At 40.9% G+C, this 16,666-nt stretch overlaps 1 protein-coding gene across 1 annotated transcript; it reads left to right on the top strand.

Moving 5' to 3' along the window:
• Positions 1-1,721: 1,721 nt before the first annotated feature.
• On the top strand, positions 1,722-15,608 carry PROK2 (prokineticin 2). Its single transcript, XM_001141658.5, has 3 exons — positions 1,722-1,923; positions 5,282-5,407; positions 14,018-15,608. The coding sequence occupies exons 1-3, from the start codon at positions 1,828-1,830 to the stop codon at positions 14,120-14,122; spliced, it is 327 nt and encodes a 108-aa protein (XP_001141658.1). The 5' UTR covers positions 1,722-1,827; the 3' UTR covers positions 14,123-15,608.
• Positions 15,609-16,666: the final 1,058 nt, after the last annotated feature.

The raw sequence follows: 16,666 nt of genomic DNA, 5'->3' as shown, positions 1-16,666 counted from the left end.
AGGGAATACCCAAGCTGGCATTCAATAGTAGCGAATATGAAATAGACCATTAAAAGAAAGTCATAGGAATGTTAAAATCCATGTTGACTGGTTTTTACATTTACCCGGCAGCATTCCCGAGCTAGCGTTGGCATGGAGACTGGAAAAGGAAACTTTCCACAAGTCTGTCACTTGCTACTGTTTCTACTTACTCCACTGTGAGTCCAATTTTAACATTTTTTTAAGTTGAAAAAAGGGTTTGACTCCTTTTGTGTTTTCTGTTCAAGGCGTTTTTTAAACATGAGAACACGTGTGAAAAAGGTTTTTAAAAATCAGCCAAAGGTTGGGGTTTCCAAATATTCAGCTGTTTAACATTCAGATAATTGCCTGCCTTCCCCCCGCTATCCCCCACATTTCGTCTGAATGCTTTGGCATGGGGGAGCCCCACAGTCTGAAAGTAACTCTGTCCCAACTCTCCTTACTGCATTTATTAAAGAGGCTGAAAGACGCATCTGCTTTTCAATAGTTTGCGGTTCTTAAGAGACCAGGAAAGCCAGAGGTTCTGACTATTCAGGAAGAAAGTTGGATTTCCCAAAACGGGCAAGCAAGTTCGGTGTGGTCACATCTAGGTATTCTTGACGTCATTTTTGTTGAGGGAAACAGGCTGCAGTTTTTGGAGCCAGGCTAGGATGAGAGATGGAGGGCAAATCTGTCACTTATTCTTTCCTGGTGTGCCTGGAACCCACTAGACACTCAATTCATGTTTACGTGAATGAAGGAATCACAATAACGCCCTATCGCATCTGTAAAACCGAAGGGTGATTTTCCTGGGCTGGAAAGTTTAAGAAAGAAGAGAGAGCTGCGTACCTAGGGCTTAAGGGGCCTCAGGCTGGCACTCGAAACCAGGCGTTCTCATTTCCCTTTGGCATCACCCTGAACGGCTGTGCCTGGAGCTGGCGCGGGGCTGAAGAGGGGAGGAAATACATGTGAGGAAAATCAGAGGAGAGGGTCGGGAACAGATGTGGGCATAAAGGGAAGGCCTCTGACTTGAAAGAAACAAATAGGAGTCCCGCAGCTGGAAGGACAAATCCTTTCACGTCGCGGGTGATGTGGGATTGGGGCGATTTTGCTCTCCCTTTGTTCTTTCCCCTGCCTTCCACGTTTCCAGGGTATTTGATTGATGTCTGTCTTCTCTGTTAAGTTATTCCACCGTGAGGAGAGAGCCGGTGGCAGTACCTGGCACGCAGCGGGCGCCCAGTATAGACCTGCTGAACAAACGAATGGATTCAGGGGCTGCTGTGTCCCCCTCACCCACCCCCCGCCCCCTATGTGTCCACAGCGCCCCGCACGTAGTAGGCGACCCCTAAACATCTGTACAGCAAATGATTTGCAAGTTTTCGGCGCTGAGCACGTGGAGCTTTGGAAACCAGGACAGCAAATGAGTGTCTCGGAGACCACAAAAGCGGTTCCGGCGCGTGCGAAAGGCGGTGGCTGGGCGACTGCGGAGGGAACGGCGCAGAGCGGGGCGCCCCGCCGGGAGCGCTGCCTGCGTGGCGCCCGAGGCGGGGGCGCGGGGGGCCGCGCATAGCACGTGCTCGTCTGGGAGCCGGCCGGGCCGAGGCGGGCGCGCGTGTGCGCGTGGGGCGTGGGGTGTGTGCCCGCGCCGTGCCCCCCGCGTGTGCTGCCGGGCGGGCGCCGGCGTGAGTCACGGCGGGGCTAGCCTTTATAACGGCCCGGAGGCTCGCGGGAGCCGCCGCGCCCGTCCGCCCGCCGCTCCGCGCTCCACCCAGCGCACCCGGGCCCCGCGCCCCCAACTGCCTCCGGCGGCCGCCCAGTCCCGAGGGCGCCATGAGGAGCCTGTGCTGCGCCCCACTCCTGCTCCTCCTGCTGCTGCCGCCGCTGCTGCTCACGCCCCGCGCTGGGGACGCCGCCGTGATCACCGGGGTAAGCGGCCCGGGCGCACCTGTCTGCCCCTGATGCGCGCCTGGGATGTGCCCAGGGGGCTTGGGACGGGGACCCTGAAGGGCAGGCTAGAGGCAAAGGGAGGGTCGCCCTGGGCGGGGACACCTGCCCCTGTCGCCCCTTGGCGCACTTGGGAAAATACCCAGATCCAAAAGCAGCAGACGGCTGGGGACACTGGGCGCGTCCTGGAAGAAACGGTGACAAGGATGTCGCCCACCACCTTTATTACCACCTTCTCCCGCTTACTTCTCCCTCATCACCCACGGCCTCACTCCTCGCATTTTTCTTCTGTTAGGCTGAAAGTTTCTCTCTGAGTCTTCTCAAGTACTTTTGGAGGCTCTCCAACCTCGAACCTTAAAATTTGACGGCCCCTTCCTGAAATGCAAAGGACCAAGACGAATTCCCCAAGTGCCCAGAGTCTTAATCCTACAGTCAAAGAGTTTGCTCCCCGATGCGTCCTCCGCAGAAACCCTTTGAAATCGCTTGGTCCAGGGCCATGTGAGAGCTTTGAAAAGCAATTGTGGGAGCTTCCTTCTGGGTTCCGGGGCTTTCCCCCGCGCTCAGGGTCTTGAGGTATCCCCATAAAAGTTTTAAATTTCTAATTCCTGGCAAAGCACCTCCAGTGCTCCGGCATAATGATGGAGTAGGTTGCTGTGTAGATGTTTAAACTTAGAGACGATGTCTTCATCTTTTTTGTAAGTAGGAACTAGTTCAGTTCTCTCCCACTCTCAACAATTTTGTGTGGATCTGAAAAATTGGGTTTGCAGTACAATACTAAATAGTCTAGTTTACATTAACAAGGCAAAACTGCTATCATTTCCTGGTTGTTCAACTTCTTTACTGTTTTTTAAGTGAGGAATTATTTCACACCTTCATTAAATTACTTCAAATATTTAAGTGCACATAATGGGATTTGAATAAAACGTCTATGTTTGAAATGTTGATACATAGATAATATCATTTGACTTTAAAGGAAGTATCTTTGTCTTGAAAAAATCAAGCTCTATTTTCTCTATATTAGTTATTAGGTTTATAGAATTTTGAAAGTCCTTTTGCTATGACAGCATTTGTATATATCCAACAGATATTCAACTGTAAGCTCTGTGATATTTATTAGAAAAGAGATTTTTTCAAAAAATTACTTGCATAGCTTTGCCAGTCCATGTGGTTGAAAAAAAGTTGTTGCAGGTCTTTCTAATACATGAGAATTGAAACATGATTGGATTTTTTTCTCCCTCTTCTCCTGCTGGCTCATTTAAAGTTTCTCCTAATCCTCTGAGCCCAAGATCCCTTTGCAATATAAGTATCTTTTTGTTCCATTCACAGGACAACACTATCTGAATAGATTTGCAGTGGGTTAAGGATGAAGGGCATTAGGAAACAGCTGTCTAATTAAAAATATATAAACCTATGCAACTCTTTGTAAATTTTCCAAGAACTGAAGCTTTTGTTAGAAAATAAAATTTTATCACATTGGCTGTCTATCTGTTAGAGAGGCTTAGACTGGGCTTATTATATAGTTATGTGTGCTGTTTTTGTTGTTGTTATTTTAACTCAGTGTTACAAAAAGAGAATTTAAAAAATGTCTCTAAAGCAACAGGGCAATAAAATGTAGTTATGTCTCCATGACAGGAACCATCTGGATTCAAATGAAAAACTCAGTAACTTATCAAGATACATTGTGTATAGCATGTTAAACATCCAGGTGATTGAATTTTAAAAGATTTTGGCTGGATTTTTGATTGTCTCATAAAAAAAGCTCATGGGGCCTCAAAATTCGAGGTATTGAGCATCTGTTGAAATAAAATGCTGGCTAAAACTTTCACCTGACATCCACAGTTTTTTGGGTAGCGTATGTAGGTATTTTGAAATTGATTTATATGCCCACATAGATTTGTTAAAACTATATTGTAAAAGATCATTGACTAGACATCTTATTTATGGGATGTAATGGCTACATATACATGATTTCTGGCATGCAGATAAAAATTGGAAAATTGAAACATTTACATATTGTCCTATAAAATCCAAACACCTCAAGGTGAAATTTTTAGCTTTTATCCAGATACTTTGTTTAAATAGACTGAGAAATAAATTCTAATGAGGGAAGTAAATGAACTTTAAAGCAAAATAGTTGGTTACTTTTAATGAGAAATAATGTTAAGAATGTACCCATATTTTTATGTCTTGAGAAGTTATGACTGTCCTCAAAACTAAGAATTTTGAAGGACTGTTTTAGTTGTTTCCACTAATTGTACATTTAAATTTGTGCCTAGATGATAGAGGTTTTAGTTTCTTACATATATAGTACAGGATGTTTTTATCTTATCACTACCAAAACAGATTACTGCCCACGGTTCAAACAAAGCATTCTATTTTTTGTTGGTTCTAGGAAAGAATAATAGTTCTTCAGATCCATTTTCATGCAAATAGATTTAGATTTTTTTATTTATTTCTATTTACTAGAGTATGGAAATTCCTCCATAGTTGATTGTTTCATTGTATGTATTTACAACTTTTATATTGAAAGCAGGTGACTTGAGTAATTACTATTGACAATTGCACCTGTTACTTGCATTTCTTAATTTGATGGATCTTACAGGATTGTTAGCTGATTTTGTAATGTACGTATATGTTTATGCTAAGCCAGTAATTTGCTCTTTGCAGCTTATTCACCTGAAGGAAGAGTAACATAAGGCAAGCATCTTGGTCTGTCCATTTTCAAACTATGAGACTTCTTTAAAGAGAAAATGGTGAAAAAGCAAGTCAGTGGTGTGAGAAACGTCAAGTCTCATGAACCAAAATGCAAATATTTGAAGGGGAAAATGAGCACTTCTGAAATTTACATCAGTGCCTTTATGGGTCTGGAGTGTTTCATGCCAGATTTAGAGACTATTTAAATCTCTTTTTTTAAATTGGCCCCAGTGTATTCTGCAGTTAATAGTCACAAAATCTTGTGATTCCATTTATGTAGTTCCTAATGGCCATGTGTAGTATAAGAGTAATATAGTCTTGTTCTTCAAGTTCAAAGCCAATTCAGCCATAAAGCACTGGAAAAAGAGAGCTGATTTCATTTAAAAAAAATCTTATGTTTATTTAAGATTTTCATAATCCAGGGGCTAGAATTTAGCCCACTTTCGAAAAATGAGAAATAGCTATTCTGATCAGATTTTATAATAGCTATATACAAGTAAATGAAGGTTATCATTTAAAAAATATACCTGATTATTGAAGTCCAAGTGTTTAGATATTTAAAGGGCATTTCACTGCTAATTTTAGATTTCCTTAGCCTGAGTCTTTCCTGTTATCTATATTTATCTGTTTGTTTATTACATTTCAGGCTTGTGACAAGGACTCCCAATGTGGTGGAGGCATGTGCTGTGCTGTCAGTATCTGGGTCAAGAGCATAAGGATTTGCACACCTATGGGCAAACTGGGAGACAGCTGCCATCCACTGACTCGTAAAGTTAGTATATATATATTTGTATTCATGGTGGTTCTACTGTGGTAACTCTGAGCAGGGTCTGTATGACATGAAGGACTGGGTAATGTGCTCGACAAACAAAATGAATATTGGACATTAGCAAGGATAACAGTGTAAAACTACCCCCTCTCCTCTCCCCTTTCATTTCAAAGAATTGTATCCTCTGTCTTTCTTATTCCAGTGATAGTTTTCATGTTACTGCTCTCATGGTGTTAGAAGCATTTTACCAATATAACTTGTAACACACGAATTTGCTTAAAAGTTATTTAGAACAAAAATATATATTATGCTCTAGTATGCATCTTTGCAGAAATCTGAGTATAGAAGTTCTTAAAAAGACTGCTTTTAATATTAGATCTACTGATAAGGCAGAAGTAAGTAAGCTCTGTGTTTTGGGATTTTTTAGAAAATCGATTATACAATTACTCTTGTATGTTAGTTTAAATATTCTATATTTTGACTCTACCTACAGGACACATTTTTCAAAATTTTAGAGATCGATGATATTTAATTTTCCAATTTGCTTTATTATCTGTCAGCTCAATATCACAGCGACCTAAATAACACTTTTGAAAAGTTATTAACAGTAGTGGCATGATCATAGGGTGGCAGGATTGGACAGGGTTTGAGAGATTGTATCTCCAAGGGTTGCAGACCCACCTGTCTACAGGGGTCAGGAAGGTTTACATTACATGAGGAAGCGGGTGGGTGGGAGGCAGAAAGCATGTGGAGCTGGAGGTTCTTGGCCTTCTGGTTGAAAACCTTTGAAACACAGTGTGGTCTCAACAGAGCACCCCAGGAATGCCAGGTTGCATTGCCTTCCTCTGGTCCCACCTCCGCATTTTTCCCATTGGTAAAGTGCCTCCAGTGGCGTTGCAACAAGTCCTAGGGCAGGTGGTTTTCGAGAGGCAGAGCTCAGTCTCTTTAGTGTCTTTCTACACATTGTATACTTTCTTTTAGATACAAGTAGAATGTTATCAGAGCAAACCAAATTCCATTTTCTGTCTTATTTTTTCACATGTGATTTAGGGTTTAAAAATGTAACACAGCCAAACATCATTCCCATACTCCACAGTCCCAGAGAACAGTTAATATTTTCACCTCCTCGGAGTGAACAGAATGAAATAAATTGTGGCCCCTTGGCCCAGGTTTAACTCTGCAAGCTATAATGTGGATTCCAGTTGTTTTGGGCCTATCTAAAGACTGAATTTGCTTTTGGCTTTCCTGTGGTTGCCTTGTGAAATGCTTCCTGTTACATTTAAACCATCCCTCCTGTGGTTTTACCATGCAAGACTGCAATGTCATTTAAAAACATGACATGCATTGTTTTTTCTTGGACAGAAGAGGTTTAAACTGTTACTTGTGTGTCTCAATGCCAAACTTCCCTAGAAGAGGGGCCACTGACCCAGCTGCCTTTAGCATTTCTCTCGTTATTTTCAACACCCTTATTGAATTATGAGTTATCTTTTGTACACTTAAGTCATTGTCTCTGAAACATTTACTCTTAACTTTCTCCTTTAAGAATTACGTTGTTTTTGGCTGGGCATAGTGGCCCACACTGTAATCCCAGCAATTTGGGTGTCTGAGGCAGGCAGTTTGCTTGAGCCCAGGAATTTGAGACCAGCCTGGGCAACATAGTGAGACCCCGTCTCTATAGAAAAATTTTTTAAAATTAGCTGGGCATGGTGGCACACGCCTGTAGTTCTAATTACCAGGAAGGCTGAGGTGGGGAGGGGATCAGTTGAATCCAGGAGTTTCAGGCTGCAGTGAGCGTGATCTTGCCACTACACTCCAGCCTGGGTGACAGAACAAGACTCTGTCTGGAAAAAGAAAAATTGCGTTGTTTTCATACAGTATTAGTACAGCTTCACATGCCCTAGATGCTAGAATCACATAGCCTGTTTACTAAAACAAGGGAAAAGTGACATATCCCATGGAACTATGTTTGTGTTAATAACAATCATAATTACACCTTGTTAAATACTGTGATGTACCAGATCCTCTATATTAAATGTTGTATATGTACTTCTTATTTAATACAGCAAGCCTGTATACAACATTAAGCCCCAGAGGGGTTCAGCAACACAGGCTGTGGGTAAACAAGAGACACTAAACTTCATTCTTTGTGACACTCTGTTGTTTATGTGGTCTTAATCGTTACACGCTTCTAGAACTCCGCGAAAGCAGTCGTTGGATTTAATTTGAACACTTTTTAGTCCAGTTAGCCAAAACTGGTTTGTTTGGATAACAGAGACAAAATGATCACTGGAATGAGTGATAACAGTTCAGACTGGGAATTTGTGTCATCCGATAGTTTTGATGAGTGTTCCAATCCTCTGCAATATTTAAAAGAGAACCGAATTCTATTTCCCCAGTTCCTAGATAACTTCAATTTCAGGTTTAGTCCAAGATTAATTTTGAAAGTAAGCAAATGCCGTCTTCTTGCATAAGCCTGGCTACATCTCTTTGGTTCTGTTTTTATCATGGATCCAATAATGAAATCTTTAAATAATAGAGTATGGTTTTCAGGTGCTCACTTGAAATGTATTTCTGGAATTTTATTTTCTAACTTTTCATATTGGTTGCTTTTTTATCTTCAAATACATTTTCAAAGGTTATTTTGATGACCTATTTTAAGAGAAGATCCTAGAGTTGTACTTGTTCCAGATGAAATTTACCTATTGTAGAAAAAGATCTAGTTTCTTCCAGAATATCTCTCAGCTGTATGGTCTGTTCAAAACAACTCAAGAAAAAAGTCTTTCCTCAATACATTCTGATGAACATTCTGTACAGTATTCAATTATGCTCTGAAGTTTAATGGCTCATTAGTAGATAGTAAAAATGTAGACCCTATATAGAATTTTTTTTTTCATTTTGTTTCAGCTTAGTCATTAGCCACCGAAAATCTGTTTATTTGGGTCAAGTGAACAGTATTTGGTGACTGAAACTGAGAACCATAGATAGGAGTTGATAGCTACCGAGTTCAGTTTACTGTTTTATTTAACATGTACCAATTAACTTGTACAGTTTACAGTCCCTGACAGGCTATTGTTTTATAATTGTATAGTTTTGAACTTTATATTTGATAATTTTAAGATAGAATAAAATATATGAGATATATGAGTTCACCTAGGAAGCATAGTATGCATATTTTCTAAATACATTTTAAAGCAAATAATAGTTTTAACAGGTATTCATTTTTCTCAAATTTTTTATTTTATTTTATTTTATTTATTTTTTTGAGACAGAGTCTCGCTTTGTCACCCAGGCTGGAGTGCAGTGGTGTGATCTCGGCTCACTGCAAGCTCCGCCTCCCGGGTTCACGCCATTCTCCTGCCTCAGCCTCTCAAGTAGCTGGGACTACAGGCGCCCACCACCACGCCCGGCTAATGTTTTTGGTATTTTTCGTAGAGACGGGGTTTCACCTTGTTAGCCAGGATGGTCTTGATCTCCTGACCTCGTGATCTGCCTGCCTCGGCCTCCCAAAGTGTTGGGATTACAGGCACATTTTTCACAATTTTTTAACACTTAAGAATGACTTAACCGAATCATGCCTTTAGAAGAAACTTTCTGTTTAAAAAAAAAAAACAAAACAAAACAACAATGTTTCTATTAATGCCGGTAACTTTCCAAAGTTTACATAGAAGATTAGCCATTTCCTTCCCATTTTGACTAATGTTTAGCTTTGAAAGCTTTGAACACTTTTTAGTATTCAATAATTATATGATTAATACTTTAATTTTTATTGCTTATTGTATTCTGAATTTTTTCAGTTTAAACAACTGTTTCCTTCAAACAATCTTGTTTTTAAATTTTCCTGCGCTTTTTATGTGAACATTTTTAGCACCAGGTTTTTTAAAAAACTTCACTTTCCTTCCTTTTCTGAAGGAAAAAAATTCAAATAAAAACCTGGTACTTGTTTTATTTTTTTAACTTGATATTTAAAAAATTATTAGTGGTTTCTATTTTAGAACCAACCTATGAGGAAACATTGTAAACATAATTTCAGAATATGAAGTCATTAAAATTTTAACATTTTTTAAAGTAAAAAAATTTTAAAATACTAAAATATAACTAATGCAACTAGAAATTTAGCAAAAGATGGGGAAGAAAGCATAATATGCTGATTTTCTCATCTTTCCTGTCACAATGTCAAGAGCTACTGTCTATGATTATTTCTTGGGATAGCATCATAGCAGTGTTTATAGGTTCAATTCAGCAAAAAGACTTACAAGACAGAAATAGGCTTTAGTCTAATACAGGTTTCTCAACTTTGGTACTATATACGCTTTGCCCAGTTTCTCCCAATGGTGACATCTTGCAAAACTATAGTACAATATTACAAGCAGGATATTGACGTTGATACAGTTAAGACACAAAACATTTCCATCACTATAAGGATCCCTCATGTTGCCCTTTTATAAGTGCTAATTTCTCTTTAAAAGTGCTGCAAAAGAGTAAAAGTCATGCCTTCTCAAAGTGCTGGATGTTCTGCCTCGGTAACTTCTAGAATTTGCCGTTTGGAATTCTAGGCTATTGGAAACTTTGCATTGAGTGTTGGTTGATTCTAAAGTAAACCATGAAGTTTGGACTAAGTGGTTCCAGTGTGCATCTTCTGTAAGCACTTTCTCTTGCATTTTTGATTATGAGACGCCTGTTGGCTTTGTCACACAGTGTCTGTAGATCTAGAAGTGAGTGGGCCAGTCAAGAAACTGACAAGCATCTACCGAGTGTATAATATCAGAAATCATGGTTTTTGGCCGGGCACAGTGGCTCACGTCTGTAATCCCAACACTTTGGGAGGCCAAGATGGGCAGATCACTCGAGGCCAGGAGTTCAAGACCAGCCTGGGCAACATGGCAAAACCCTGTCTTGACTAAAAATACAAAAATTAGCTGGGCATGGTGGCACGTGCCTGTAGTCCCAGCTACGTGGAAGGCTGAGGTGGGAGCATCACTTGAACCTGGGAGGCTGAGGCTACAGTGAGCTGAGATCATGCCATTGCACTCCAGTCTGGGCACAACAACAGAGCAAGACTCTGTCTCAAAAAAAAAAAAAAAAAAAAAAGAGAAAAGAAAAGAAGAGAGAAAAGAAAGAGAAAAGGAATCATGGTTTTTGTCATTAGGAGCTCACAGATCTGAGTGAACTGGGTTTGAATGAGAAAAAAGCACCTAAGTATTAAGGACCCTGCAGTTCAGTGTAATCATTATGTTAGGGTCAGTCAAGGCAGATCCGGATTGATGTTCATACAGTCTTGGTGTCCTTGATTTAAAGAAATAATACAAAGATTTTTTTTAAGTTTCACAAAAACAGATGACCTTGTGAACACACTACCAGGGTCCCTCCTAGGTCCTGGATTAGAGGCCTATACATGAGAGGGGCTTCGGCCTCTTGGGCTTCATGGTGAGTCCATCTCTGAGTTTGGTGGTGTGAGTTACGTTTTGCCTGCTTGGAGCTGGGCAGGGCAGTGAGGGGAGCCTTGGGATCTGAGTCGGTCATCTTACTTCTGCCCTTCGGGGAGTTCCTAGACTCTGTGGGGCATTGCAGGGCATTTGATTGGCACATAGCAAATATCTCCTGAGTGTTTTCTGTGTACCAGGCTAAGAGCTATATGCTCATGAGTAAAATGGATATGGTCCCCTCTTTAGAGAGTCTGGAGTCTGGGCTTGGTGGTGTTTGAGAAGAGAGCAAAATCTGGAAGAAAGCAGGACCCTGTTTGACTATGAGCACTTTCCCCTCCTAGCTGAGTAACCTCAGTCCAGGACCTTCGCTTCACCTCAAAAGGAAGCCACTTACCTCTATCTCAGACAAAGCAAAAATCTGGTGCTGAGGTTTGGGATGACATTCATACATGATGCTTTCTGAGACCTGACCCGTGGCGCACAATCCATGTGATTTTTCTTTTCTACTGGGCCCAAGGTACTGCCCACCCCATGTGACAGGCCAGAGAATGATCATAGTGTCATGATGCAGAAAGCACAAGGCTGTGAGCACCACAGCTGAAACAATTTTACTGGTGTTCTGTCTTGTATCATCAAGAGGGAAGCTCCACGATGCACAGCCTCGCCTGTTTTGCTCATCATTGTATGCTCGGCACTTAAGATAGGGCCTGGTATGTAGGTGGCACTCAGTATCTGTTGAATGAGTGAATGAAAGAAACATATTTGGTGATCTCCATTTGTAACAGTTTAACATGCTCATTATAGGTGTATTTCACTGACACACTTCAGGCTCCTTTTACTTGGATATTGCTATCTGTGTTTGTTTTTCTCAACCTCAGCACTATTGACGTCTTGGGCCAGATAATTCTTTGTCGTAGGGGTTGTCCTGTGCATTGTAAAATGTTTAGCAGCATCCCTGGCCTCTACCCACTAGTCGCCTAGAGCATCCCCCTCCCTGCCCTTAGTTGTGACAAATGAAAACATTTGCAGACATTGCCAAATGTCCCCTGGGGACACAATCGTCCCTAGTTGAGAATCACTGGCCCATGCAGCAGTTTTAGGCTTGGCAGAAAGGAAACTTATGGTCTCAGGGTCAGAATGGGCTATAAAGGTCGTTGATGATCACTTCTCATGCTATCCACTTGTAACTGTCTAAGCCAGTCTAGCTGTACTCACCTCCTCTGATGTGTTCTTGGGGGCAGCAAAAGAGCCGGCTCTCAGTGTTCCCTTTGACACACAGTGACAGAACCATTCTGAGCACAAGTCTATATTAATCCAGTGGTGAACATGACTGCATGTAGATGCTGTCAATAGAACCTGGGAAGTCATGACATAGCAAAAGGACAGAGGAACTAGGATGGCTTTGCTGTATCTTGCTCCGCCAGTTCAATACATGCATACCCTGCCCTCCCATTGCCTCTTTTTCTTCCCTTTGTATTTATTGATCTCAATCGTCTCCCTGGCCCTTCCAGAACAATTTTGGAAGTGGAAGGCAGGGAAGAAGAAAGAGGAAGAGAAGCAAAAGGAAAAAGGAGGTAAGAAGAATGCGAATGTGGTACCACCAAAAGACATGCCCAGAAGAATTAGCCTTTACATTGTTGGACTACCATAGAGTTGGGTCTGTCTTATCAGTTCAGCCCCAACATAAGATTAGAATGGTTCTGCCACTGTCTGTAGACAGCTTTGATAATCTGTATTGATATCTATATGATATATACAAAGAAATTTATCTGGAAGGCATCTAAAAGATGCATTTCAGATTTTCTCATAAGGACAGATCATTGACGTGGGGTGGCCTCTTTTGGTGGAACAGAATAAGAAATACACTAGAATGATGTTGAATTTGAGTTTGGAAGCAGGAAGAACACATCCTCTGCCATGCTTAAACTCTGGAAACATCTCTGAGACATGAGTCTGTAGTCACTCGTCTCACTCACTTTAGCCTGAGTCAGAGTCACTTGCCATCTGATTTCACAGACGCTCCAGGCCTGGGATTAAACTTTCTCCATATAACTTGTAAGACAGGCAGATTCTCAGGAAGGTGCTATTGCTTAGGGGAGGGAAAATAATATTTGCTGTCTTTATTCTAGAAAGCATACATATTTGGTGTGTATACCATTTGCCACTGGCACAGACAACCACCATGCTCGCTGTCGGTTGACCCTCCTCAACCCAGCTTGGCTGGTGAAATGGGCTGGGCTCTTAGAGTGACTCTCGAATGAAGCAGACCTTTCACTGCTACTCAATTTCCATTTATGCAAATTGAGCTTGCCTTCTTCACTGATTTTCCTCTGTTCCTTTTAAAGTTTTTTCCCAGCATTTTCACTCCTGGCATCTGTGTGCAAATGTATGAATTAATATATTGCTCATTGATGGTGAGTTTATATTTGCTCATTGCATAGACATGGTCATGCCCATGATACCAGGTTCAAGCTTAAGGAGCTTCAATGATAGGATACCATAAAAAGAAATAAATGAGAAAAAGTAAAAGGCCGTACAGCTTGAGGACTAGAAGCTTGGTCTCTCGGGCCCACTCACTGCTAGCCAAGCTTCAAGTTTTAGATAAGTGACCTTGGCCAATATACCAGTCTCTCTTTGCCTCATTCTCTCATCGGTAAAATGGGTACAATTAAAGTGCTTGCCATCTTTACGAGGTGTTTGTAAGAATGGGAAAGGATAACATATAAAAAGTACTGAGCAGGCTGGGTATGGTAACTCACATATGTAATCCCAGCAGTTTGAGAGGCTGAGGCAGGCAGATCGCTTGAGGTTGGTAGTTCGAGACCCGCCTGGCCAACAAGGTGAAACCCTGTTTCTACTAAAACTACAAAAGTTAGTCGGGCGTGGTGGCATGCACCTGTAGTCCCAGCTACTCGGGAGCCCGAGGCAGAAGAATCGCTTGAACACGGGAGGTGGAGGTTGCAGTGAGCCAAAATTGTGCCACTGCACTCCAGTCTGGGCGACAGAGCAAGACTCTGTCTCAAAAACAGTAAATAATATATAAATAAAAAGAACTGAGCATATTGCCTAATGGGTAGTTAACGCTCAGTAAACACCAGTTATTGTTATTTAAAGAGCTATCTCAAGAATGGTTTGGTTTGTTTGTTTTTGAAACCTTTCCAGCTCTGACTCCGTTTTCTTTTTTATTTAGGTTCCATTTTTTGGGCGGAGGATGCATCACACTTGCCCATGTCTGCCAGGCTTGGCCTGTTTACGGACTTCATTTAACCGATTTATTTGTTTAGCCCAAAAGTAATCGCTCTGGAGTAGAAACCAAATGTGAATAGCCACATCTTACCTGTAAAGTCTTACTTGTGATTGTGCCAAACAAAAAATGTGCCAGAAAGAAATGCTCTTGCTTCCTCAACTTTCCAAGTAACATTTTTATCTTTGATTTTTAAATGATTTTTTTTTTTTTTATCGAAAGAGAATTTTACTTTTGGATAGAAATATAAAGTGTAAGGCATTATGGAACTGGTTCTTATTTCCCTGTTTGTGTTTTGGTTTGATTTGGCTTTTTTCTTAAATGTCAAAAAGTACCCATTTTCACAAAAATGAGGAAAATAAGAATTTGATATTTTGTTAGAGCAACTTTTTTTTTTTTTTCTCACCACCCCAAGCCCCATTTGTGCCCTGCCACACAAATCCACCTACAGCTTTTGGTCCCTTGCCTCTTCCACCTCAAAGAATTTCAAGGCTCTTACCTTACTTTATTTTTGTCCACTTCTCTTCCCTCCTCTTGCATTTTAAAGTGGAGGGTTTGTCTCTTTGAGTTTGATGGCAGAATCACTGATGGGAATCCAGCTTTTTGCTGGCATTTAAATAGTGAAAAGAGTGTATATGTGAACTTGACACTCCAAACTCCTGTCATGGCACGGAAGCTAGGAGTGCTGCTGGACCCTTCCTAAACCTGTCACTCAAGAGGACTTCAGCTCTGCTGTTGGGCTGGTGTGTGGACAGAAGGAATGGAAAGCCAAATTAATTTAGTCCAGATTTCTAGGTTTGGGTTTTTCTAAAAATAAAAGATTACATTTACTTCTTTTACTTTTTATAAAGTTTTTTTTCCTTAGTCTCCTACTTAGAGATATTCTAGAAAATGTCACTTGAAGAGGAAGTATTTATTTTAATCTGGCACAACACTAATTACCATTTTTAAATCGGTATTAAGTTGTAATTTAAACCTTGTTTGTAACTGAAAGGTCGATTGTAATGGATTGCCGTTTGTACCTGTATCAATATTGCTGTGTAAAAATTCTGTATCAGAATAATAACAGTACTGTATATCATTTGATTTATTTTAATATTATATCCTTATTTTTGTCACGGTTGTTGTCAGTTTTTATTATAAGCAAATTTCTAAATAGGCTACGTCCCAACATGGATAAAGACCCCAAGGTTGGTAAAATAGCCCCAAAGATATGTGCATTTTCATTTTACATACAGCAGAGTTGTGTTTGCATGGATTTTAAGGTAGTTCAAAAAATAAACGATGCATAAATCAGTGAGGTTTTGGAGTGTGAAGGAAAATGATGCTGTGCAAAACTGATTGTAATCAGGAATGGACTGATGGGGCTTAAGTGTATTGACTTGGCAAAGAGTGATGGGAGTGTGTGTCGCGAGTGGTTAGGCAGGGTGCTAGGTGCTACCACACAGTGATGCCAATGTAGGCTGGCCTCGAAAACCCACCGAGTATCGTAAATGGTTTCAACGTCGCAAATAAACAACTTATGAAATGTGTTCAACTGACTAAACTTGCCCATGCCAACCCACCAACCATTTCCAAACACAGAAACTGTCTGTCCATTTTGTAGTTATTGACTCAGCCAGGGCTTATGATAGCACATTGTATGTAATTTTACCCCTTGAGCTAATGTGTCCCATAAATGTATGGGATTTTGCTGTGCTAATTACCAAACTTGGTCAGAAAAGTATTATTTTTGGTTGTTCAGTTTGTGTTCAAGAAACATTCCTCTGCGAGTTTGCTGAAGAAAATTCAACTTCAACAAGGGGAATTATGAGTAAAGAAATAGGCACTTTGGCAATTTTGTTGTTTGTTTTCATATAATGTTCAAGACTTTCGAGGCTATGTTGGCCAGGGGCGGTGGCTCACACCTGTAATCCCAGCACTTTGGGAGGCCAAGGCAAGAGGATTGTTTGAGCTCAGGAGTTTGAGACCAGCTTGGGCAACATGGAGAAACCCCATCTCTACCAAAAAAAAAAAAAAAAAAAAAAAGAGAGAGAAAATAAAAATTAGCTGGGCACAGTGGCATGCACCGTTAGTCCCAGCTACCCTGGAGGCTGAGGTGGGAGGATCACCTGAGCCTGGGAGGTCAAGGCTGCTGTGAGCCGTGATATTGTGTTACTGCACTCCAGCCTGGTTGATAGAGCAAGACCCTATATATATATAGAAAGAAAAAAAGGCTATGATGTTTCTTCCAGTTCCTAGGATTGTCTCACACACATGCTGGGACTTCATAGACCAGAATTTCCACAAAGTAAGGCAAGATGAAAATTTACACGAGAAAAACTAAATCCACAGTCTACTTTGAAAATATCATGAATGAATTCCCTTCATTCCAAGGTAGAAAGATATCTTATGCTAGAAGATGATGCCCAAACCCTACCGGACTTTCGGATTTCTTTGCAAACATTGACTTTCATGAAAACTATCATTTCTGACTTTGTTTTGCCTTTTATCAGAAGCAACATTTTTTTAACCATAGAAAAGTTTATGCCAAAACTATTTCCTATAAACCCTCCTATCTCACTGAGAACGTTTATTCTTCTCAGTATTTCAATG

The sequence above is a fragment of the Pan troglodytes genome, chromosome 2 (assembly GCF_028858775.2).
Source record: "Pan troglodytes isolate AG18354 chromosome 2, NHGRI_mPanTro3-v2.0_pri, whole genome shotgun sequence".
NCBI lineage: Eukaryota > Metazoa > Chordata > Mammalia > Primates > Hominidae > Pan > Pan troglodytes.
The sequence above is the reverse complement of the archived record's forward strand: the minus strand, read 5'-3'. Positions and strand labels throughout refer to the sequence as shown.